Source organism: Podarcis cretensis (assembly GCF_951804945.1).
Source record: "Podarcis cretensis genome assembly, chromosome: 4".
Classification (NCBI taxonomy): domain Eukaryota; kingdom Metazoa; phylum Chordata; class Lepidosauria; order Squamata; family Lacertidae; genus Podarcis; species Podarcis cretensis.
Window position 1 is genome coordinate 62,256,953 of NC_137173.1, and position 24,309 is coordinate 62,281,261.

Consider the following 24,309-nt stretch of genomic DNA (forward strand, 5'->3'; position numbering starts at 1 on the left):
CCTGTGTATCAATAGTTGTTTTCCCTAAAGGGGGAAAAATGCTAATGTGTTTTTTTGCATTTAGTTTTTCTTTTCGATTTGTTTTTACATGCTATTAATCACTGTAAAGCTTACCTTAATATATTTATATTGAAACATTTTATTTAAAAAAAAATCCCTCATAGAGAATTGTCCCTTCCCTGGTTTTAAGAACTCTCCAGAAATCATACCTTATATATGTTAATTAGTTAGTTCCCTTAACTTTCTGTGTTACTGCTTTCTCTTCTTGCCCTTGGAATAATTTTCAAGAATAATTAGCTGGTATCAGAAATTAATGTAATAATTAGTAAGGCTTTGATGAACATATCAAAGGTTACACTGGCATCCAAACTACATTGCTGTATTATAGATCTCAAATATACTGCAACTTTGATCTTCTAGCCAGTACAAAGAAAGAGAGAATTAGACAAACAACTTAAGTGCATAGAGTGATGGCTTATCGGTGACTGCAGATTTTGAGAATCTCTATATGATCTATTCATCATCATCATCATCATCATCATCATTTTATACCCCACCTTTTCCCTATCAGGAGCTCAAGGCGACTTACAGATAAAATAGGAACAGCTTTATGATCTCCATGCATATAATATATGCAATCAGGGTTTATTTTTTTCAAAAGAATATTCTGACAGCAAGTGAAACTGACAGACATTAAATGCTTGTTTTTATTATTTCATCATGTTGGTACAGGGATTTTCAATAAAAATAAATTACCTTTGAGCATGCTTGGCTGATACCATAAAAATATAAAAGATCTATTTGATTGATAGTAGAAAAGCTTCTCATTATGCTTAACTGTAAAATATTGTAGCATTCAGAGACAACAGGAAATGAGATTCATGAAACTATTCAAAAATATATGCATGGGTTAACTATGTGATAAGAGAGAACTCATGAAAGAGGCTGTGTTATTTTAACAGTCATCATGAATTTTGGTGACATCTACACAGCAACAGAAGATGTTTCTACATTAATATTTTATGTCTAATCATGAAATATCTTCCCTTGTTTTGGACAGTATGCCAGAAAGATCTGCATATTTTGACATTGAAATACAATTTATTCATGAAAAACCAAGTTCCACTACAGTATAATACATGTACCAAAAATGACTTGCTGAAAATTAAAGCATTACTTGATTATGTAGTGGTTCTAATCTAATTTGCTAATCCAAGGGTGTTTCTTAAAAGAAAAGAAAAGAAAAGCCTCTATGAACCCGTGCTTATTGTGACAACCACCTCTGTGTTTCCCTAGATTTAGGAAATAATTTTAAGATCAGTTCCCAATGATTTGTAATTGTAAATGTTTTCCAATTACTAAGTTCATTCATTTTTGTTGGCATCCGTTCATTAGTAACAATGAATGAATACTAGCTGCAAATAAAATTTCAGGCAAGTTTAGGAGTTTGTTTGCTAAATACAGGTAAAATAAGATGCTGATTTACTTTACCCTTTAGGATATCAGAATTCTAGAAAACCCACATCAGTGCAGATGACGCTTGGGGTCCCTTTCAACTCTACAATTCTATGATATCTATTTACTTTGCTTACTTATTTCATTTATACTCTACTCCCCCCCCCAAGAGCTACAAAGTGGTGTAGATGGTTCTTCACTTCCTCATTTATTTCCCACAACAACCCTGTGAGGTAGGTGAGGCTGAGAAGCAGTGTCTGGCCCCCAAGGTCACCCAGTGAGCTTCAAGGTCAAGTGTGAATTCGAACCCTGGTCTCCCAGGTCCTAGTCTGACACTCTAACCACTATACCACTCTGGCTCTCTTAACTGTATACCTAACAGCCTGTCAATTACCATGTTTGACAATAGGGGCTTGTGTGGGCATGCTTTTGCTTTTACAACCAATTTATTAACATTAATGCCCATAAAAATGTGTATTCCTATTTTCCCCAAACCAATGTCAGAACATAAAATTTTGTTTCTGTGTATTTTAAAATATCTTATTCATAATTCATGTGCACTAAACTAGACATAATCCAGAGCTGCGTGGAGTTCTGAGGCTCACAAGAACATCGAAGTACACAGAACTGCCCTCTTTTATGTTGTGAGGGGGAGGGATGTCATATCCATTGGGTATACCAAATATTACCCAACTTACAGAATACAGTGGGGATACCTGCATACTTGAACTGCCCGACTCCTTGTGAATTGAAGCCACTGTGACAATTCTGGAAGTCAACCAAGGAAGAGATATAACGGCCTAATATCAAACATCTAAACATTGCTAGGTTTTGTTCATACAACCTTTTGCCGTAGGTAAACAAATGGACTTAGGGAAATCTATTTCTGTGTAGAGCTGTTACAAGAATCTTAATTGTATATGATCTTTATTATTATTATTATTCAATGGCATATATATTTTATAAATGCAGACATTGTTTTTCATTACACTTTCACTTGTTTTACAATGACTATTAGAGATAGCTCTAAAGAACCTTATATGGCAGATAGGAGTAAGCCACCAGGCAGTTTGTATATGCTTTTATCAGCTGGTAATTCTTTGTACAAATGCAAAATGATGCATGCAACTGTCCTTTAAAAACTTGCTATGCTTCACTGAGAAATTATATATTTATATGAATCAGAATGCCATCTGTGGTTACAGTACATTAGTTAAAGTAAAATTACAAGGACTATCAATCCTGTTTCCAGTATAAACTGATCACCATCTGTGATCAGGAAAAATTTCCCTCCTTCTACTCCATCTATGCAATGTTATGCAATTAAATGCATTATGGAAGATTTATATCCCTATAAATCAACCAGTAATGTTTACTCTCAGTATCTATTAACATTACAGAGCCTTTTTTGTTTGTTTGTTTCCCACAGGGACGTAAGTTGTCCCTATTAAAAGTTATCATTTTGATCACTTTTAGCCATTGTAAATGGTCGTAATTTAAAAATGTGTGTCTAACATTGTAGTTTCATGAACTGCTCCCGGCCAGTGTCTATGTGCTGCCTGCACTTATGTTGCTTAACTGATGGTTTGGCACAGGGCATTATTTTAAATGTATGAAGTAGTGAGGAATTTCCTCATCAGCAATCATGAATTCTTCACCAGTGAGCTCAAGCTTTCCCTCTTGTAAAATGTCCCTTTTAGCTCCCTCTGTTTTTTCTTCAGTATGAGAACATCACTACATTATGTGATTATAACTCCCACTAATTTGTTGACATTGTTGTGGACAGTAATTGTGTAATTTGAGCAACCTATGTGATTAAATGTTTTACACTGCCTCACAACATGGGATCCAGTCACAAGGAAGTAGTTACACCACATTGAACATATACAGTGGTACCTCGGGTTAAGTACTTAATTTGTTCCAGAGGTCTGTACTTAACCTGAAACTGTTCTTAACCTGAAGCACCACTTTAGCTAATGGGGCCTCCTGCTGCTGCTGCCGCGCCGCCGGAGAACAATTTCTGTTCTCATCCTGAAGCAAAGTTCTTAACCTGAAGCAATCTTTCTGGGTTAACGGAGTCTGTAACCTGAAGTGTATGTAACCTGAAGCGTATGTAACCTTAGGTACCACTGTACAGTCATACCTTGGTTTTGAACAGCTTAGTTCTCGAACGTTTTGGCTCCCAAACGCCGCAAACCTGGAAGTGACTGTTCCAGTTTGCAAATTATTTTTGGAAGCTGAACATCCGACAGGGCTTCTGCAGCTTCCGATTGGTTGCAGGAGCTTCCTGCAGCCAGTTAGAAGCTGCGCTTTGGTTTCCAAACGTTTTGGAAGTCAAATGGACTTCTGAACACATTCTGTTCGACTTCCAAGGTATGACTGTACTGTAGTATACCGCGCACAGAGCTACTGTTTCCAGCACTCTTAATAACCTACAGTTCCCAGGATTCTTTTGGGGAGAAAATGTATGCTCATTCTGTATACAACCATAGTGTGTTAATTTAATATTGTTTAAATGCAATTTTGAGAATCACATGTGCACTACTTTTGGCAGTTTTACCACTCATGTCCTCCTTTTGAATTTGAAATGAAAATGGAAGAATAATAGAATTATAGAATTGTAGAGTTGGAAGGGGTCCAGCAATGCAGGAAGCCTGCCCGCAGCCATCTCTGGGTTAACTCAAATCACCAACCTTCTGGTTAACAGCCAGATGCACTGACCCATTGTGCCATTATCACACTTGTGTCAGAATAAAACTTTCCCTTTCCCTTTCTCATCTGCGTAATTCATTCACCTTAAATAAACTGCTACATGCTCACATGCATTATTTGCAGATCAGAATTAAGGTTTACAAAAACATTAGCTCCTGCATGTGTAAGGTCTCTGAAACTTGCCTACGGACAGTCTACTTTTGCTTTTAAAATTTACATCTCAATTCCATCCTTACCACTGCAGTGTTGCTGTGTATTAGGCTGCTGTGTGTAAGTTAGGCAATGTATACTGGCTTGATTTACTTGTCATAAGAAACTGCCCTGTGATTGAAATTGTTTTAGACTAAATTGTTTTATCATTATGAATTTATTTGTTACTGTAAAAGCATAAATTTTCACAGACTTGCTGCTGCTGCTGCTAATATGATATCATTTACATAGATGTTTAATTGTAACTGGACATTAAAGCAATGTCTGGATAAATCACCTAAATCCTGTAATCCGAATGTTCTGTGCAACTGAATGCATAATGTGCTTCTTCTTTTTCAAAACTCACTATAAAGCACTTCCTTAGAATACTAGTTTGGATTCCCCTTACAAATATTTATGTGAAAAGAAACCCACAAATATACCAGTGAACTGCAACATCTCACTGTGATAAAAAGTAATTTAAACGTTTAAAGTTCAGCCTTTGTCAAACAAAGAAGAAAAAAGTAATGTTGATTAAATAGTTCGGGCAGGCATCCAATTTCACTATTCTTTTCTAAAAAAAAAAGTACAGTCCCACTCATTTTTCAATTGCAAGCTCTAATTTGCTGCTGTCTTCTAATTCCTCAGACTATAGAGTTTGTGCCAAGAGTACTAAACCTGAAAAAGGTGTAGTATAACATAGTTTAAAGCCCATAAACATGACTGCTGTTGCCATAAGATTCCATTTTGTTTTCTATGATTTTTAAAATTGACATGAAACCCCATATCTGGAGAATTGTGCTATGTGCCTTCATTATGTGCTGTGTGGATGACACTCAGCTCTATGTCCTTTGGGCATCCACAATTCTCAGGTAAAGTGCCTGGAAGGACGGTGTTGGTTCTACTCCAGGAACCAGGTTATCTAGCTCACAGTAGGAAACATCTGGCCTGCAGACCTAAGTAGTCCTGCCATACTTCCTCATCTGGCAAGGCCATTTTGGCCAAGCAAAACCATACCCATTTACTCCTGACATCAGAAAGTACAGACATGGCGGGACAAAAAGAGGTCTGAAGAACTTTTAAGCCCTAAAAATTAGGTTTCAAATGACATGCAGGACTCCATGCAAAGCCTGATGTTCAGCTGATTGTAGGGTCTTCAAAGCATCACATGGAACTCTATGCATTCACCAGCAATGACTAATTGCCAGGGCTTTCAAAGAGCTGCACACTTTCAAAGAGCTGCTTGCACCCCATGGTTTAATTTCAGGTAAAAACATTATGACATCAAGTGAGTGTCCCTGCTCACCTGTCAAACTTGACCCAGGAGTGGGGGTTGGGGGGAGATAATAATTCAGCCCACTGGCCCAATCCAGTTTATTGCCTTTGATCTAGAGCCATTTCAGTCTGCATTCAGGGCTGGATTTAATACTGAGACAGCTTGAAGAGTCTGAAAGCTGACCTTTGAGAGGATAGAATCAGGGGAAGACATGCAACCCTATTGATTCCCCAGCTTCATCCAGTGGTGTGCATTGAAAGGGAAGAAAAGAATAATTGCAGTTTTAGTACTATTTTCATTGAGACTGTAATCACAGATTTAAGGGTCTATGAATCTGCATTAACCGAGTTTATCATTGTAATGGTTCTAGGGGTTGCTTGTGTGTAAAATCGGCGCCACACGTGGCTGGGTTGCCTGAGTGAAACCTTTCTGTCTGGACAGTCACTCACCTGTGGCTGTCTCAATCGCTGGCAGAATCCGTCAGTGGGCGTTTCTTGAACTTCTTCCAGCAAAGAAGCTCTTTGATGCCTAGTCTCCGCCTACTCTTCCTGCGCGGAAGCCTTCTGCGCAGGGAGGGTGTGGGCAGCGGAGGACCCGTGCTCTCCCCGCTGGTCTCCGGCGAGGAGTCATGGTGCCACCTCGCCGATTCCCCCATCTGCCCTCCTTCTCCACTGGTGCTACACTGATTTCCTTCCCCAGAAGATGGGCTGCTTCTCTCCCTCCCGGGACGCTCTCCGGAATCCCTCTGGAGCCCTCCCTCTCCCTCTGGCTCCGACGGCAGTTCCCTGACAATCATGTATGCTACCAATGTTATCTCTATTTTTAAAATAAATAGTTGTGTGTATATAGGAGTCGCTTACTCATGATTTCCACCCTATCCTTTTCTGTACTGGAGACAGCGGCATTTAAAACCTTTGCTCCATATTGTTTTAATATAGTTGTCACTATTGCCACTACTTCACCATTCCTTATGCTTTAGTGAACTGGCTCTTTCAGAGGCAGCATTTTTTGACAGGATGCACTGCTTTCTGAAGTGTCAATTCAGCAAGGCAAAGGACTAATGAACTAACATCAGCAAAGAGGGAACTGCAGTGAAGATATTTTTAAAACTGCAAACTCTTTTGAAGGCTTGAAGTAAGAAAGACATCAAGGCAATTGCAGGACTCTTGCCTCTTACTGTTATAAGCAAATAATAATAATAATAATAATAAAGAAAGAGAGACAGACAGACTACTTCGAGGCACAAGAGAGCTGTTGGCAAATATTGGAGGCTCCCATGTTTTAAAACAGTCAAAATGTAGTTATATGAAGACTTTTGAAAGCTGCTGTGCATACAAGCTAGGAGATTAAGTTACAAATCAGGAAGTTTCTTGTTTGAAACTTGCCTCTGCCGTGGGCTCATTGCATGGCCTTAGACAAGCCATTGTGTCAGGGACTCAGCGGGAGCGCAGGGAGGAGAGGAGATGGAGAGCAAGGGGGAGCAATCTGAGGGCAGCGTAGGAGAGGATGACAGCAGCCCAATAGATTCCGTGAGCCTCTCCAGCGAATCGGAAGATTCACAGAAGGGGGCGCCGATGGGCAGGGCAAGGGGGGACCCAAGGGGGACACCCCAGAAACAAGGGGCCAGCGGGGACTCCCAGAGCAGCAGTTGGAAATCAGGACCAGCTTCCCCACCAGAGCGTAGTGGGGGGGAGGAGTCCCAGGTATCAGAGCCCACATATTCACCACCAGCGAGAGAAGAGGAGTCAGGGGTGGCCACGCCTCCATCGGAGAGCGAGGGAACGGTCAAGAGGAAAGTTGCAGGCTGGGCGCGCGCGCCAAGTTCAAATGTACAGGCGAGCGGCACAGAAGGTAGCCTGGATAGGGAACCAGGTCCTAAAGCCCGCCGGAAGGAGGGGGAAGAATCATCAGGGTCAGCGTCAGAGGAGTCCAGGAAGGATGAAACCCTAGCGGGCAGGAGGGCCCAGAGGAGAAAGGAACTTAGGAAGAGGTGGAGCAAGGCGAGAGTCTTAAACTGGTGTGGAAGGGGCGGAGACTCAGACGGGACTTCGCCGGTCTAAGGTCGAGACGTAGAGCTGCGCGCTGCGGCTTTAAAATGGAAACTGAACCTCAATAAAGACTTTTGTACATAACTACAGCCTAGCGTTGGTCCTCTGTGAGCTGGGACCTGGAGGCAGCTCTGACACATTGTCTCTTGGCCTCAGTTCTCTGATCTGTCAGGGTAGTTGTAGAGGGATTCTAACCATGGTTTTTTAGGGGTTCCAGTCATGAGGAGACTTCTAAGCAATCTCAGCCAAACATGCTTAGAATCCTCCATATCTTTGTACCCATAGCACAAAAGGACCTTGGGAGTAGGGCTTGCATGTCTAGTTCAAGTGCCCTTTTCAGAGATTCACAGTGAATGCCTAAAGAGAGCTAAAAGTTTTGCTATTTCTTCTAAAGCTTGCTTATCCATTTACTTTGTGATGTGCAATCAGAATTTATGCCCAAATCAGTTAATGTTGTGCAGCATTTAAATTTTAAGTTTTATTTACTCGTTAGCAATATTTATCTTGACTGTTCAAAAGATTTAAAAAAAATCTGAGGCAGGTTTACATAATTTGAAAACAAAGTGATAACAGTAAAAACAACAACAACATTATCATAGTGACATATATTCTGTTTAATAAAAAAAGTAAACAAACATTATGTATAATTATCTGGAAATTACTGTTTCAGTTGATTCAGTAATTAAGCCCAATAAGTTTTGTATTATTTCATTTCTGGAATCACCAAAGATTACCTTTGATGGGAGGGGAGGGAAATGAACGGATGGCAGCTAGACATGATGGAGGCTGTGTTCTGCCTCCACAGACCATTGCTGGAAACTGCAGGAACAGAGAATAGACCTGTGCTCAGGTTCTGCTTTACCATCTGCATCTGGTTGGCCACTGTGAGAACAGGATGCTGGACTAGATGGGCCATTGGCCTGATTCAGCAGGCTCTTCTTACAATCTTATCTGACTTAAAACAATACAATTCATAGTAATGCAATCCACACAGATACATTTAAAATAAATAACAACAACTAAAAGTGATTGTCCACTAATAACAATTAATAAACAAAATAAGGTCATCAAAAGGACCATGTACACCCCCATTAAATCCAAGTGTTTCAACAAAAATAAGTTTCTTTTATATTACTATACCATGAACCCTTTTCTATCTGGTCACCTTCTCTGTTTTTAAAATCAGTTTAATATTCTGCCACATGATGTTATTGTATTCATCGTTTCATTTAGGCTTCATTAAGATATGGCATACTTGCACAGTTAATCCAGAATTAGCATCACACTTTACAAGTGCTTTAATCTCACAAACTGGCCCATACATAAGTGATCTTTTTTATACCCAAATTTCTCAGTCTAGATGTTTATTTTTCTAACATGCAGATGCTGCACACTGTATTCAGGTAAGCATCTTTTAAACATGATATTAGGTGCACAGGGCATTTATAAAAGCAGGTTTATCTCTACCATGCTTGCATTTGGCATAGCACATTTTGATCTGGTCATTGTACTCCATTTTTATCAGATTATTTGGTTTCTTGCAGGACCTCCAGGATGGCATTGGGAGACAGCAAGCTGTTGTCAGAACACTGAACATAGCTGGGGAGGAAATTATTGAGCAGTCATCAATAGCCGATGCCAGTGTATTGAAGGGGAAACTGGGAAGCCTGAATTATCGGTGGAAGGAACTCTGCAAACAACTGGCAGAGAAAAAAAAGAGGTGAGCTAACATAGCAAGTAAATGTTATTTTTGATACTTCAAGCTGTTCTAATAATTGAAAAAAAATCAACAAATTACAAATTGTTTTGTTAGAGTTTAAGGAATTTCCTTAGTAATTGTGTTATATAAATCTGTGAAATCATTTTTTTTTTAAAAAAAAAGCTTGTGAACAATCAACCTATCCATAGCTTCCCATTATATGTGTTTTTTGTTTATAATCATAAAATATTGCCACTACCGAATTATATTATTATTTTTAGTGCTTTATTTTTGCATTTATTTATTTTGGAAAAAATATAAATAAAGCAAGCATTGGATTTTGTTTCAGCTTTTTCTAAATATTTAGCAAAATCTGCAAGTGTACACTTAAAAATATTGGGTCAAAATGTGAAATTTTATTATTGTAAGGTTGGACTTCATTCCAACTGAAGTGTCTTAAGTTAAGCCACCACTAACTTGTCCCATTTATTTCAGTGGGACCTAACTGCAGTTTATCTAACGTAGGCTGCAGTCCTATACCACTTTCTGTGAGTAGGCCCCACTGAACTCACTGGGATTTACTTCTGAGTAATCATGTATGGGATTGTGCTTTTAGTCTGAATTTAACCAGCTCCACCTGGTACGCAGGCTGAGACCCTATCTGCCTGCGGACTGTCTCGCCAGAGTGGTGCATGCTCTGGTTATCTCCCGCTTGGACTACTGCAATGCACTCTATGTGGGGCTACCTTTGAAGGTGACTCGGAAACTACAACTAATCCAGAATGCGGCAGCTAGACTGGTGACTGGGGGCGGCCGCCGAGACCACATAACACCGGTCTTGAAAAACCTACATTGGCTCCCAGTACGTTTCCGAGCACAATTCAAAGTGTTGGTGCTGACCTTTAAAGCCCTAAACGGCCTCGGTCCAGTATACCTGAAGGAGCGTCTCCACCCCCATCATTCTGCCCGGATGCTGAGGTCCAGCGCCGAGGGCCTTCTGGTGGTTCCCTCATTGCGAGAAGCAAAGCTACAGGGAACTAGGCAGAAGGCCTTCTCGGTAGTGGCGCCCGCCCTGTGGAACGCCCTTCCAGCAGATGTCAAAGCGATAAACAACTACCTGACATTCAGAAGACATCTTAAGGCAGCCCTGTTTAGGGAAGTTTTTAACGTGTGATATTTTACTGTATTTTTGGTTTTTATGGAAGCCGCCCAGAGTGGCTGGGGAGGCCCAGCCAGATGGGCGGGGTATAAATAATAAATTATTATTATTATTATTATAACCTGGATTTGATTGGAATACACCAGTCTGCATGTGACTAAAGCACATATGTTTACTAGAGAGTAAACAACACTAAACACAGTGGCTTACTTCCAAGTAAACATGCTTAGGATTATAGAGTTTAATGAGCAAAACCTGTTCATGATACAAGGCTGCACTGCTTTGCATGCTGAGTTGGCTGTCAGCACCAGTGAACTCAGTGGAATTTACTTTTGTGTAACTGGAAGTATACAGTTGGGTTAAAAATAACTTACATCTAATTTATAAAACTTTACTATTGCTATTACATTTGAGTGTGTGTCAAAAACTATATTGATCATTGCTTCTTAGCAACCCTTTCAGGATGTTTCAAATGAAAATAAGAAAAGTGAGCAATTTCTCTGTAAAAAGCAACAGCAAAGACACCACCCTGTTTCAGTTAGATTGACAAAGCACAAAGAAGCAGCAGAATAAAATGATTTCAATAGAAGTAAAGTTTTTGGCTTAATTTAACTTGATATTACTACTTGATAGCACAAGGAGTTGGCCTGGAAATCTGGTTAGATATTTTGTCAGGAAATTACTGTGATTCATAGAGAATTTTGTTGTTCTGAAATGTTGAAATATAATTGCTGCTAGCTTACAAGAGAAAATAAGGTGTCTATCAAGAATTTTGCAGGTGTGGTTTCAACCCCCCCCCCAAAAAAAAACCAAGAGATGTCAAATACAAAATAGAGCATACTTTGTTCAGCTCTTTATTTTTACAATAGCAATGCCCCTTTTGATTTATAAGTTTGCCTGAGCTGCACAGATGTTCATGTGAACAGGAAAATGTGGAAGGTTATTGTTGAATTCAATTTCTCTTGGAATGTGTGAGATACTGAATGTGCCAGAGGTAAGCTGCAGCAGTAGGGTGCTAAATGGCTGTTTCTGCCACACCTTCACGTAACTGATACTAATGTTTCACATGCAGCAGTACTTGAAAGATTATTTCTCATATACTGTACTTTTTCGTGTATAAGACGAGGGTTGTTTTTTTTTACTGTAAAATAACTGTCAGGGGTCCTTCACCTTTACCTTTTTAATGTTCAAAAACATGCCTCGTATTATACATGGATAGTGAATGGGGTGGGCGAGTGATTGGCTGCAGGCACAAGCAGGAGCTTGTCATCAATGATTTGGTGAGTGATTGTTGGCTGCTAGAAGGGCTTCTTTGGATTGGCTGCTGCTGCTCTAATTGGGTTGGTGATTACGGTAGTTTCTGCAGCAAGGACTGCTGTGGATTGGTTATCGCTGCTGTGATTGGCGGCTGCTGTTCTGGGACGCACGCAATTGTCAGCAGACTGCTTTTCTCAGGCAGGTCTGTGGGGAATGATCTGTTGGCGATTGGCTGTTGCTGTGAGAAGTGGACGGCTCAACAACTCTAGGCAATCCTCCCCAAAAAGCTCAACAACTCTGAGCCATTTCCCATTTTCTTAAATTTGAGTCCCCCAAAATAGGGGACGTCTTATACATGGGGGCATCTTATAGATGGAAAAGTACGTTACTTACAGACATTTAGACTTTTTTTCAGATAAATGGAGGGCACCTAAAAAGGTAACATATTGGAACCCCGCAGGTATTTGCTGCAACAGGCGAACAGTGTGTTATTTTCAAAGATGTACACCAAGCATGAAAAATTTAGCCTGCCAGGAGTCTGAATTTAGTCCATAAGCCATGCCTACCTGCTTCACACCTGACATCCTATGACTACAGCTGCAGAAGAGCATCCGGGATCCTTAAAGTACCCTTCCAATTATTCATTGGCAAGCAAGGCTTGCAATTGGAACCTTTTCAATTTGGCACCAGATGCAAGCCCTGCTTAAATTGGCTCCACTAAGGGGTTCCCTAGCAGAGCTCCCAAGTGGAGTAAATCCCTGTGGATTAAATTTAATTTCAATGCTAAATGCAAGATCCGCTTTTAGTAGGAATTTGGCAGCCCCGGTTTAGATTCAATGCATGGCTGCAAAGATAATTCCTTTGGAGAATAGTGACCCTACCCACTTGTTGAAAGTGGTCCACTGAGGGTAGATCAGTTTGACAGAGAGACAGACAGACAGATGACAGACAGGTTAACTTTCCCCTTTCCCAACCCAAATGTACAGTAATCAAGCATTATTAAAGGATAGTTGGATGCAATGGAGAGTAGGGAGCAAAGCTGGATTGTGGTAGAGTTTTCTGTTTGGATCTGGTTTGCTTTGTTTTTGTGGGAGATATGGTTTCCAGGATTTAAAGGGAATGTGTGATAGAAAAAAGGAACCTGCAAAGAAAAGAAAAATAATAAAACATTTCATAAAATGTAGGGTGTTTCTATGTGACAGTACATTTCTTACTAAGTATGGTCACTTCCCTCCCGCTCAAAAATAACACTGCTATGCAGTGTAGGAGGGTCATCAGCCTCTGAAGAAAAGTGAAAATTTAACATATTTCTAAATGTATTTAAAAAGATTCCCCAGATGTGGCAGGAAAAGTTGCCACATCAGTAGATACTAAGAGACTTGCAGAAACACATTCCATACAATGTTCCCAAAAAAGTAGATGACCAAAAGCGGAGAATAAATTGCTTTTTTCCTAGTGATAAATCAACATGCCATGATGGTTTACAAAGTACAAAAGACATATCCCTGCCCTATGGAGTTTATAATCTAAAATTCAACTCGGAAGAGACAACAGAGGAAGGATAAGAAACTAGACACAATGTAATCAAGAGGATGAATGTTTGTATGTTGAATAAACACAGTTCCTCTGCAACAGATGCAATAACTGGAGGAAAGATCTTGACAAAAGATGCTCCAAGTCTTCTCCTTCTCTCCATTATATAACTCATCACTAACCAATATTATTTCCCTCACAAGAATGAAGGAGTTTCCCATCCTAAACTAGAGAGCCCAGAGAGTTTGGAGGTAGCTTGAAGAAACTTGTTGCACTTATTGATTGTTAACTTACCAGTTAAATCATTTGCTCCAGGGCTCTAGTTAACTTATAATTACAAATCAATAGCTGAAGAGAAAGCAGTACATTTTAAATACTGAGTTCTACTTTAGTAAATTACTTTTGCTTCCTGGCATAAAAACATATATTTATATCCTAGAAAATTCATTTAATTCCCCATTCATTTGGTCACATGACACTACTGAGTAAATATATGCATATAATTATACTATTTTGACAGTATTCCAGGGCCAAATGAGGAGCAATCATAGCAGACCTATTTGTTGAAACCCAGGCCTTCTCTAGTTCCGCATGCTTGGGATTGCCACTTATTTGGGCCCAAGCACATATTTGCAAACTAGATAAACTGCTGTGGGCACCACACACACGCTGAAATGAGCCCACACCACACTCACTACTATAGAATGAGTGAGTGAATGAATCTTTATTTGCATCAGCCATCCGCCGTAGCAATAAAACAACAATACGATATACAAAGAATAGTAATAAAAATTCAATTATATAAAATACATTTTAGGGTTTTGAATCAATAGTCAAATAGTGGATCTTATTCTGATTGCTCCAGCTAAAAACCTTGCAACCTTTGCTGTCACCTGCTTAATCTGCCAAGAGAAAGGACACTGTGGCAGTGGTTGAGTGACCCAGAATGGACAATTAAAGAGGGGTGATAATCTCATTCCTCAAGTCTTTATAAAGAGTGCAAGCCAGAAGGGCATGCACCACTGATTTGGTACTGCCATCTCCATAGGGACATAAGCGTTTTTTGTGTGGAATCTGCTGGAATCGTCCCTCAAGTGCAGCCAAGGACAATACATTCAATCTTGTGAGAGTAAAAGTGCATCTATATTTTAGAATTGCTAGGTTATGCAGATAGGGTGCCAGAGAGTCGAAATGAGAAGGTGGGAAATAGTCATACCATGGGCAAAATTTACTTATTGTGGCCAATTTGTTCTGACGCTCGATATTATTTAGACGCTGACAGATTAGACTGTTTGCTTTACTAAAACCCAAAGTGAGTAGCTGTTGTGGTGATAAGCCACAAGAGTGAAGTTTTTGATAGACAATTTTAGTCCACCGGGGTTATGAGACCGGGGGGTGAAGCCAGTAATTAAGTTTAGGTGAAGCCAGTAATTAAGTGTCCTATGCCAGATCCGTAATTCTACCGAGGAAAGATTAGCCTCTAGGCGGTGGTACAGAGAAAATTTGCCTTAATAACTTTGATTGGAGTACTTCCATAGATGTTCTTTGTCTAGCTGCTTAAGAATATAATATTCAAATTCAAAATGTTACCATCTGCATTGTTGCCTTGATTTGACCATCATGTCTGATGTGTTCCTAGCAGAGAAATTGGGTTTTGCATTAGTTGAATATCAGCTCATAATTGCTGTTGTTTCAGAAATTCCATGTGAATTGTAGGAGACTTATCTGGCACTAACCTTCACTATCATTTCTGATAACTGAAAGACGTTTGAAATTGAATAGGTTAAATGAATATTGCTTGTCTATTAATATTACAGCTGGAAACAAAATGGCTTCATTTCGGGTTCCTCTTTAATCCTCTCTCTACACATATACTTACTTTACACCTTTGAAAGCTCTTCAAGAATTAAAATGTAGTCTATTACTTAACAAATTTGCTACATCTGGCAGGTTTCCATCTCCCTCCCTTTCTTCCCCCAGAGACAAAGTATGTCAGCTTTGTGAGAGAACCAACTGCCACTGGCTGAAAGCCTGGGGACACGAATTCATTTAAACTGGTTATATTTGATTACCTTGCTGATCAGGTAATTACTCTTCCTAATAAATTGCAGAACTAAAAAGGCAAGGTTAAAAGTTACAGACACACATTAATGGCCACTAAAATCCCCATTTGAAAATAACTATTGATGTGTTTCTTAGAGCTGAGAGAACCCTAGGAAAAGAGTTCTTTTCTTTTCTTGCAAAGCAAGAGGGAACATTTTTTTCTTTGTTCTGGGCAAGTTCCTTATTTAGGTAGCATACTCTGTTTGCCTTGTCCTTGTGTCTTGGAGTATATGAATCCAAGAGGCATTCTCTAGCAGAGGTAATGGATTTAGTTTCAATCTAGGTCTAGGAAATATAAGCCCCCATAAGAAGTATAGTAGTTAAAAAGTGCCATCACCCAAGATCTGAGAGAGCATCATATTTGGGGCCTTATGGAAGAAATTCTTACTAATAATAGAAACTGTGACTTCTCAAGATGAATGCTAATTACTCCTTATTATGTAGTCCCTTAGAAACAAAGATTGTGGCACCAAGCCTAAGGACCAAATTGCACATTTTGGAAGGACTTCTTAGGATTCTACAAATGCTGAACATGTGAGGTCATATGTCAGGGAGTGGCAGGCTCTGACTAGTGTGTGATGGAAGCAGAGGGGCTAGAGGATGACCCTGGAGAGGGGGCCAGCAATTCATGGAATTTGATGCCACCCATGAGGGTAAGGGAGGGTAAGGGTGCAAGCAGTCAAATACGGAGGTGGGGGCACAGGATGTGTTAGAAGCAGAGGACTCAAACATGCTCAAGCAAGGAGCAGGCTAGTCAAATGCCCCCTGGTCCCCGCCCCCACTGTTTTCTAGAACTAGGAGGGGCTTGAAGACGGAAGCACAGCGATGACCTGTGCAGAAGTCTCAGGTTATATGGATGCACTCCATCAGGCGAGTGTTCATAAGCCCAGGGGTAGGGTGTGTGGTCCCACTGATGCTTCCAGCATGAACCTAGAAAAGTTCATGCCAGCTATGTAGACACTAGGAGTGTGTGTGTGTGTGTGTGTGTGTGTGTGTGTGTGTGTGTGTGTGTCTAGTACACCCTAGGAGCTTCTGTAAGTGTGTGCTTTTGCCAATAAAGAATTAATAGTTGGCTGATCGCCAAAGAACTGATGCTTTTGAATTATGGTGCTGGAGGAGACTCAAGAGTCCCATGGACTGCAAGAAGATCAAACCTACCCATTCTTAAGGAAATCAGCCCTGAGTGCTTGCTGGAAGGACAGATCCTGAAGCTGAGACTCCAATAGTTTGGTCACCTCATGAGAAGAGAAGACTCCCTGGAAAAGACCCTGATGCTGGGAAAGATGGAGGGCACAAGCAGTAGGGGACAACAGAGGACGAGATGGACGACTAAACAACAACAGTTGGCTGTTTGCCTTCCTTCTCTGGGTGTGTGCAGGACAGCCTACTAGCCTTGTCCCCAATTTCTACACAGTTGGTGGGCATGTCATCTGGCAAACTACATCAATTGCTATTTTTTGAGATTAGGAACCCTGTGTAGCCCTATATGTGTACAGGCCTAGGATATTTGTCCTTAATGTTGAATGCTTGGTTATAGGGGGATGGCCTGTGCTCAAGTTGGGAAGGGAGGGACATTGCCAGGGGCTGCACCTCCAACAATGTCTGATGCATTTATTTGAACGCTTTAGGAGAAACAGAGAGCAGATCAACCAAAAGGGCCTGAGATCAGCAATCTATTGTTGCACTTGAATGTGGCCATAGGTTTTCAGGAAAAGAATCAGAGCAATAGTTGCAGCTTTAATACATGCAATCAGCAGGGACTAATACTGCTGCTTCTCCTTGACCCCTCATTGGTTTTCTATGAAATGTTCTCCCCTCTAGAGTGCTGCTGCAGGATGCCTTACTTTCTTTTCAGAACCAACTTGAAAAACTATTTATTTACCCAGGCATTTATGGGATGTTGATTAAGTTGATTGGTGCCCAGGATAGAACTGCCTATAGCACTGAATGGTGTTTTGATATGTGATTTATCAATAACATTTTAATTATTTTTATGTGCTCTTATTTAGAAGTATTTGTATGTTTTGTTTTATACTGGAGCCCAGCCTGGGGCGGCTACCAAGGAAAGGTGGCTTAAAATATCACTAATAAAATAATAACATAATTGTGATTCATGTTGTTAAAACTGGCTAATTGTTTTTGTAGCAATATAATGGTCAGGAGTGGGCTTGATACCTTCCAAATGCAAGATGTTTTCTGTGTGTTTGTGTATACATTTGACTGTATAGCACAGAAGCATAATCTTTTCCCCCTTTTTTTGCATTTACTCTAAAGTTATATGTGAATTTCTTGCTGTGCTCACTGTTATTCCACTTACTGAAAATTTATTAGGAGTATTTGTAATGCAAGCAGCCACTCATCCAATATTTCAAACAGAAGCCACAGCTTGTTCTTGGGTAAATGTATTGAAATGACTCTTGAAATAAAATATCTAGCACTTAATTGCAGATGGAGAGTTTTAAATGCACCATTTATTACTGTTACTACCACATGTTGGAATAAATCCTAGCAAATCATTAAACCTGTAGGTAAACAAAGATATAGCACTTGAGATCTTGAATGCTTGAGTAAAACATTTTTAAACATTGCTGTCAAGATGATAACCTTAGAAGCACAGCATTGCTGTAATGCTTTAAAGTATTCCACTACTTTGTAATAATATTTTTCTTCTAGAAATGGGTACTTTGCACATAATATGTGATTAATGTCCCCTTAATTCTGTGGCATGCCACTTCTAAATATTTGCTGCAGCTTATCTCAGTGTGATTTACTGTGTGCATAGTAAAGCTGTTTTTTGCTGTAAGAACTTAAGAAGAGCCCTGCTGGATCCAGCCAGTGGCCCCTCTAGCCCAGCATGCTGTTCTCATCGTGGCCAACCAGATGCCTATGAAAGGTGTGCAAGCAGAACCTGATTACAAGTGCAATCTCCCCACTTGGGATTCCCAGCAACTGATGTACAGAAGCATGCTGTCTCTGACAGTGGAAACAGAACATAGCCATTGTGCTTTTACAGCCATTGTTAGCCTTATTCTCCATGAATTTGTCTAACCCTCTTTTAAAGCCACCCAAGTTGGCAGCCATCACTACCCTCCTGCAGCAGTGAATTCCATAGTTCAGCTTCACTGTGTGAAGAAGCACTTCATTTTGTTTGTCTTGAATCTTCCAACATTCAGTTCTAGTGTTATGAGAGATGGAGAAGCACTTTTCTTGATCCACTTTATCCACTCCATGCATAGTCACACCTCAACACAGTTCCCACTTACCTAACTTACCTTTTTTTCGAAATGGAAAAGACCCAAATGTTATAAACATTCCCCATACAGCTGTTCAACCCCTTGATTATTTCAGTGCTAGAATCGCAATTATACTATCAATACCTGTTCTTTTTTTTTTTTTTTTTTCTTTTTAGTATTCAACATGGCTCACATACAACAGTTACCAGGTGCAGGTAGGAGCTTATCTTAGAGCCTATTTGTATGGCAGTGATTGTCAGGAAGGAACAATATACATCATCACCACTGTGTCATCTCAGTGCTGTTCAAAAGAGCTTCAGCTTCAGGGCTAGTGTAATCTCCCCCTACCCCCACATTCTTGGGGTACGTTGGGTGAACTGCAGCCCTTTGGATCCTGCAAATCTACAACTTCTCCTGGCATACACTTTCTTTTTTGTCTTAGGAGAATCACCAACTTTATACCTTTCTGCAGCTGCAGATAGGAGTTTGGCTCTCCATCTCTGAAAACAGATTTCACTCTCCATCCTCAGAGAGGGAGATCTGAAAAACCATATAGCATCTGGAACACCCTCCAGAGGCCGTAGGATTGTGCCCTAAATAGATTATAAGCTATTGGTATTTCATAGATCTATGCAAAATGTATGCATCTAGTTCTCCTTTTAACTGCAGTTCTCATCATGAAATTCTCAGTGTTTCTCTAGTTTAAAAATAATGATGCTTGTCTAGAAGTTTTTAAATTTAGATACTTTTATGTAAAATAAAAATACTAATAGGTATAGTTTTAACAGTAGAATTAGCTTGACAAAGAAATCAATACAAGCTCTCAAATCAATGGTGTGCATTCTTCAAAGTGTTGCCAATTAAACTTTAACAGAAATGCCTATTTATTCTGCTACATAAAATATAACCAGAGGGTTTAAAGAGAGAGTATCATTATCATATATTAGATATATCCTGGAGATCTTCCAATACCCACTAGATATTTATCAAGATTTTCTAGAAACTAGGAATCATTATTGGTTACCTTTCTTAGGTGCATATTTATTTTAGGGCAATTCAGATTTAACTAGTTAATCTTAGTAAACCATGATTATTGAGCTGAGAACAAATTTCAGTTAGTAAAGTGAGATTAAACCACATTTTCCTTGTTCAGATACCATTAAGAAACTACTGTTTAATAAATCATATAAATCTTTAGTTTTGGCCCACAAATGAAGGAAGAGAAGAAGGAAGGAAGGAAGAAGGGAAGGGGGCATTTATCTCGATTCTGAAACTCTTGCAATATAACAGATTACTTCCCAGCTAGTCTAGCAAAGTCTGCAATATTACAAAGTGCCTCATTGGAAATATTGGAAGAAATGAGCTTAGTTTACTTAGCCTTACATATTAACTTTTTAAGAGAAAGTTTATCATTTCACCCTAGTTCATAGCTCCTGAAAAAACTGTATAAACTAGGGGTCACAATTAGGTAAGTATTGCAGACCCCCTGTTTTTCAAAAGAAAATCCATGGACCTCCTACTTTTGAAAAAACAAATATATCTCTATTATAATTTTTGTTATGTGAATGGTGCCACAGACCTTGTGGATAGATTCTGGGGACCGCGGACCACCAGTTGGGAACCACTGGTATAAACCATGTTTGCTCCAGTTATTGTAAGTGTACGTACCTTGATCTGGAATAAAAAGCAGATGTAAAGCAAATCAGAATACTGGAAAATTTTGACAAACACAAATATTTTCCCACCTTCCCACTATTCAATTGATTCACAAGGTAAATATGGTTTTTATGGCCATAGTAAAGAGAGTTGTTGTTTATTATTTTCCTCAAATGCATCGGGATTAAAATATATATTTACAAATCCTAGTGGGGATAGAAATGTGAGGCAGGTGTGGCTGTGCAGGTCCCACTAGTCCCAGAATAACCTGAGAGTTCCTTTCAAACCATGAAATGATAAGTTGAAAGTGGGTGCAGTTGCCTGCCACTTATTTCTTACCAAAACAACTCTTTCCCATTTTGGGATGACAGGTTTTTATGAAGGCGGTGGTGGCAAACTTAGAATAAGAATGAAGGCTGAGGAAGGAATCTGGATAGTTTGAAAGTCCAGAATGCTGGCAGACCGTACCCACCGCAGAACCAAAGAGCTGAATTAGTGCTATGAAAAACAAAAACTGCTTTTCTCAATGAGACCCAAAACAAGGAAACTAGCAAAATAAATTTGTGGGAAGCACCACAACATCATCAGAAAGCACTGTGGGGAGAAAACAGAAAAGAGGTGGAAGAAAGATGGATTAAGCCACTGTCTGATTGTATCCCTTTGTTAGTTTTTGGGTGGGGGTAAAAGCACCCTGTGGACCCCAGGCTGCTTTTGACACACAACTTTCCCACACCTCTGGCATTACATTGCGAACAGGCAAACTTGTATACGTAGTTTGGATCACAGCCACGCTTTGATCCAAGGGGAGAAAACTGCACCAGGGTTTTTGTTGTGGCCATTGCTCATCCTTTACGGAATGTAAAAGAAGAAATACAGGAAATGAAGAGTAAAAACCAAATCCTTTACACAGTCTGTTGTAAGTGAGCCCTGCAGAGTTCAATGCATGATAGAATACAGTTTGTTTAACATAAAGGAATCCATGCATCTGGGTTTTCCTCCACGCATTTCTTTTGCGAAGTGTTCAGATTTTTAATGTAAAAATCCAGAGCTCTAAGGAAAAGGCTGGTGTAGATAAATCATTGTTGATTTTTCCAGATGGATGAAGTGAAAATGTCATCCAATATGTATCTCTGATAAGCACAGAGAACCCTAAGTACAAAAGAGCTTTCCTGAGTACAAAATAGCTTTCTACAGGTACACAGATGCTTTCTGTGCCTTCTGGGTATTCATGTTTCCCTTCAGGAAAGTGCCCAGCAAACCCTGTGCTCCAGAAAGTCAGTCCAAGGAATGTTCAGTGTGCCTAAGTCCTGTTAAAGGCAGTAGGAGTTAATCACTGAAGTGTGCTTGAAACAAATAGAGGTCAGAGAATAATATTAAGATTAGCAGATAACAGATTATGGAGAGGGAATGAGTAAATGAGCTACAGGAGTAAGGCATATTTATCCTTTAGAATCTATTTTAAAAGTTTTAGTGCATCTTTCAGGTACATTCTTTCTGAAGGCAAAGCCTGAAATTCAGGAGTGACAGTTTTGAGTGCTATGAACCAAGTGCTGAATTTTTAAAAATCTATTATAAAAATGAAACTCCACCTAAATTTTGAGCTGATCAAAACTAGGGTTTCAGTTAATGTATGTTTCAGTGAACAATGTTTTCATGTGTCTTTAATGTTTCATTAATTTGAGCTTCCCCTCTATTTCCTGGTTTATCAATTTAGAATACTGTGCTTGATGGAGTTTAATTTCTCTAAGAATCGGCTGTGACTTCGGATTAGATCTTAGCTTCTTCTCAAGTTCTTTGATTTTCTCCAAAATCTTATCTTTTTTCTCATTTTGTGTCCTTTTCTTTACAGCATTCTGTTGTATCAGGAACCCCCTCATCACGGCCTTACTTGCATCCCAGATGATTCTTTTTTCCACTGTAGTGTTCAAATTTATCTCAAAATAGTCCTTCAAAACTTTTTGGGCCTTCTTGGTAATCTCCTGATCTCTAAACAAATTGTCATTCATCTTCCATCTAAAGGAGCCGGCTGGTAGTAGTGTTATGTTCATCTTTACAGCATTATGGTCGGAGCAGGTCTTTGGGCAGATTTCCACCTTTCCAGTCTTAGGTGCCAGACCTCTAGATATCCATATTTGGTCGATTCTCGTCCATGTCAGTTGGGCTTCAGAAAAGAATGTTCCTTCTCTTCCCAGGGGGTTCTTTGTCCTCCAAATGTCAATCAAGTCCATGTTGTCAGTTAGTTCAAAAAAGGTCTTTGGTAGTCTTCCATCTTTTGTAAGATTTTGATTTTGTGACTTATCCATGTTGGTTGATACCACGCCATTCATATCTCCCATCATAATGATGTTGTCATAGTCCAGATAGTCCAGGACATTCTCATGCAACTTCTTATAAAATTCCGATTTCCCTTCATTTGGTGCATAAATTCCTAGTATCAAAAACTTCTCTCCTTGATAATGTATCTCTATTGCCAAAATTCTTCCTTGCTCATCTTTAAATAAAAATTTAGGTGATAGGCTCTCCTTTGCATAGATCACCACTCCTCTTTTCTTCACTCGGTCCGAAGATATAAATTCTTGGCCTAATCTTTTATTTATTAGCACTTTTCTATGGAGCCTTGTCACATGTGTTTCTTGCAGACAGATAATGTCCAATTGTTCTTTTTTCAATATATGAAATAATTTCCTCCTTTTTTCCGGAGAGTTGCACCCATTAATATTCCAGCTCAACAGTTGCAGAGACATCCTGAGCAAATCTGTTATTTCTCAAGGGGTGGTATCTTTTTCTCTGGATCTTCAGGTTCCAAGGGAGTAGGTACAGCAGATGCTCCAGGCCCCAAGGGTGTTTCGGTTCCTTTCTGAAGGTCCTCTCCGTAAGCAATCAAAAATTTATCTCTATCTTCAAATGTTTTAATCTTGACTTTCTTCCCTCTGAAGGTGAAGGATAATCCCTGAGGAAATTCCCACCTGAAAATGATTGAATTACTCCTTAACAGTCTCACCAATTCAAGATAGGCGGATCTAAGGTCCAGCAGTTGTTTTGGGATATCTTTGTAAATTTCTGCTCTTTTATCCAAAATGTCCAGTGACTTTTCGTAGTGTAATCCCAAAATCTTGTCCCTTTCCTCCCTCGATCTCAAAGTTATCAAGCAATCTCTGGGCTTATCTTTCTTTGCAAATCTTCCAAGTCTGAAAGCCGATACAATTTTAAAATCCTTTTCTTCCTGTATAGACCAGAACTTGGAAAATTCTTTGGTCAGGAACTCAGCTAGGTTTTCTTCTTCAGCTTCTGGTATTGACCTTAATCTTAAATTATTTTCCCGGTTCCGCAGTTCTATCATAGACAAATACATCTGATGTTCTCCAACTTGTTTACATAATGGTTTTACCTCTTGTTCTAATTTTTCAACTTTTTGGCTGGTAGCCTCAGCCAATTTACGATTCTCTTCAGAGGCCTCAGTTAACTGCCCAATTGCTTGTACGTTCAATTGATCAATTTTAGCTGTTTGTTCATCCGCTTTCTTGTCCAGAGATTCTACTCTTTTATCCAAGGATTCCAATTTTTCATAAATTTTCTCTAGGATTGAAGCAGTTGCTCCTGAGGCCATATCTTCCAACTGTAACTGCTCAGTTTCTTCTTCTTCCCCTGCCAACGGCAGAGTAGATACAATTTCTTCCTCCCCTGCTACCGGCAGAGTAGGTACAGATGATCTATGTGTCTGTAATGCTGAGGTTAAAGTTGTTTGTCTAGTTCTTACTCCCTTTTTTCTTGTGCCACTCATTCCAACTTTATCTAACAGTCAAGGTCAAGCTGAGTTGTTCCCATGAGAATTCCACAGCCCAAGAGTAAACAATCGTATAGGAGGAAAGGAAAGAGAAAGTAGAATAATGTCACTGCTGTAAGTCCAGAATCCTCTAGAGGGAGCTTGCAATGTCTTGAGAGAAGAAGTCAAATCAAATAAAATCAATAAAGTCAAATTTAATGTCCAT

The 24,309-nt window shown here is 39.6% G+C and overlaps 1 protein-coding gene across 10 annotated transcripts in view; it reads left to right on the plus strand.

Moving 5' to 3' along the window:
- DMD (dystrophin) overlaps positions 1-24,309 on the plus strand; it is a 1,027,161-nt gene that overhangs the window by 655,078 nt on the left and 347,774 nt on the right. For all 10 annotated transcript variants that reach the window (XM_079972189.1, XM_079972196.1, XM_079972191.1 and 7 more), the window contains one exon: positions 9,225-9,400. In XM_079972189.1, coding sequence (XP_079828315.1) covers positions 9,225-9,400 — 176 coding nt within the window. The remainder of the gene's footprint in view (positions 1-9,224; positions 9,401-24,309) is intronic.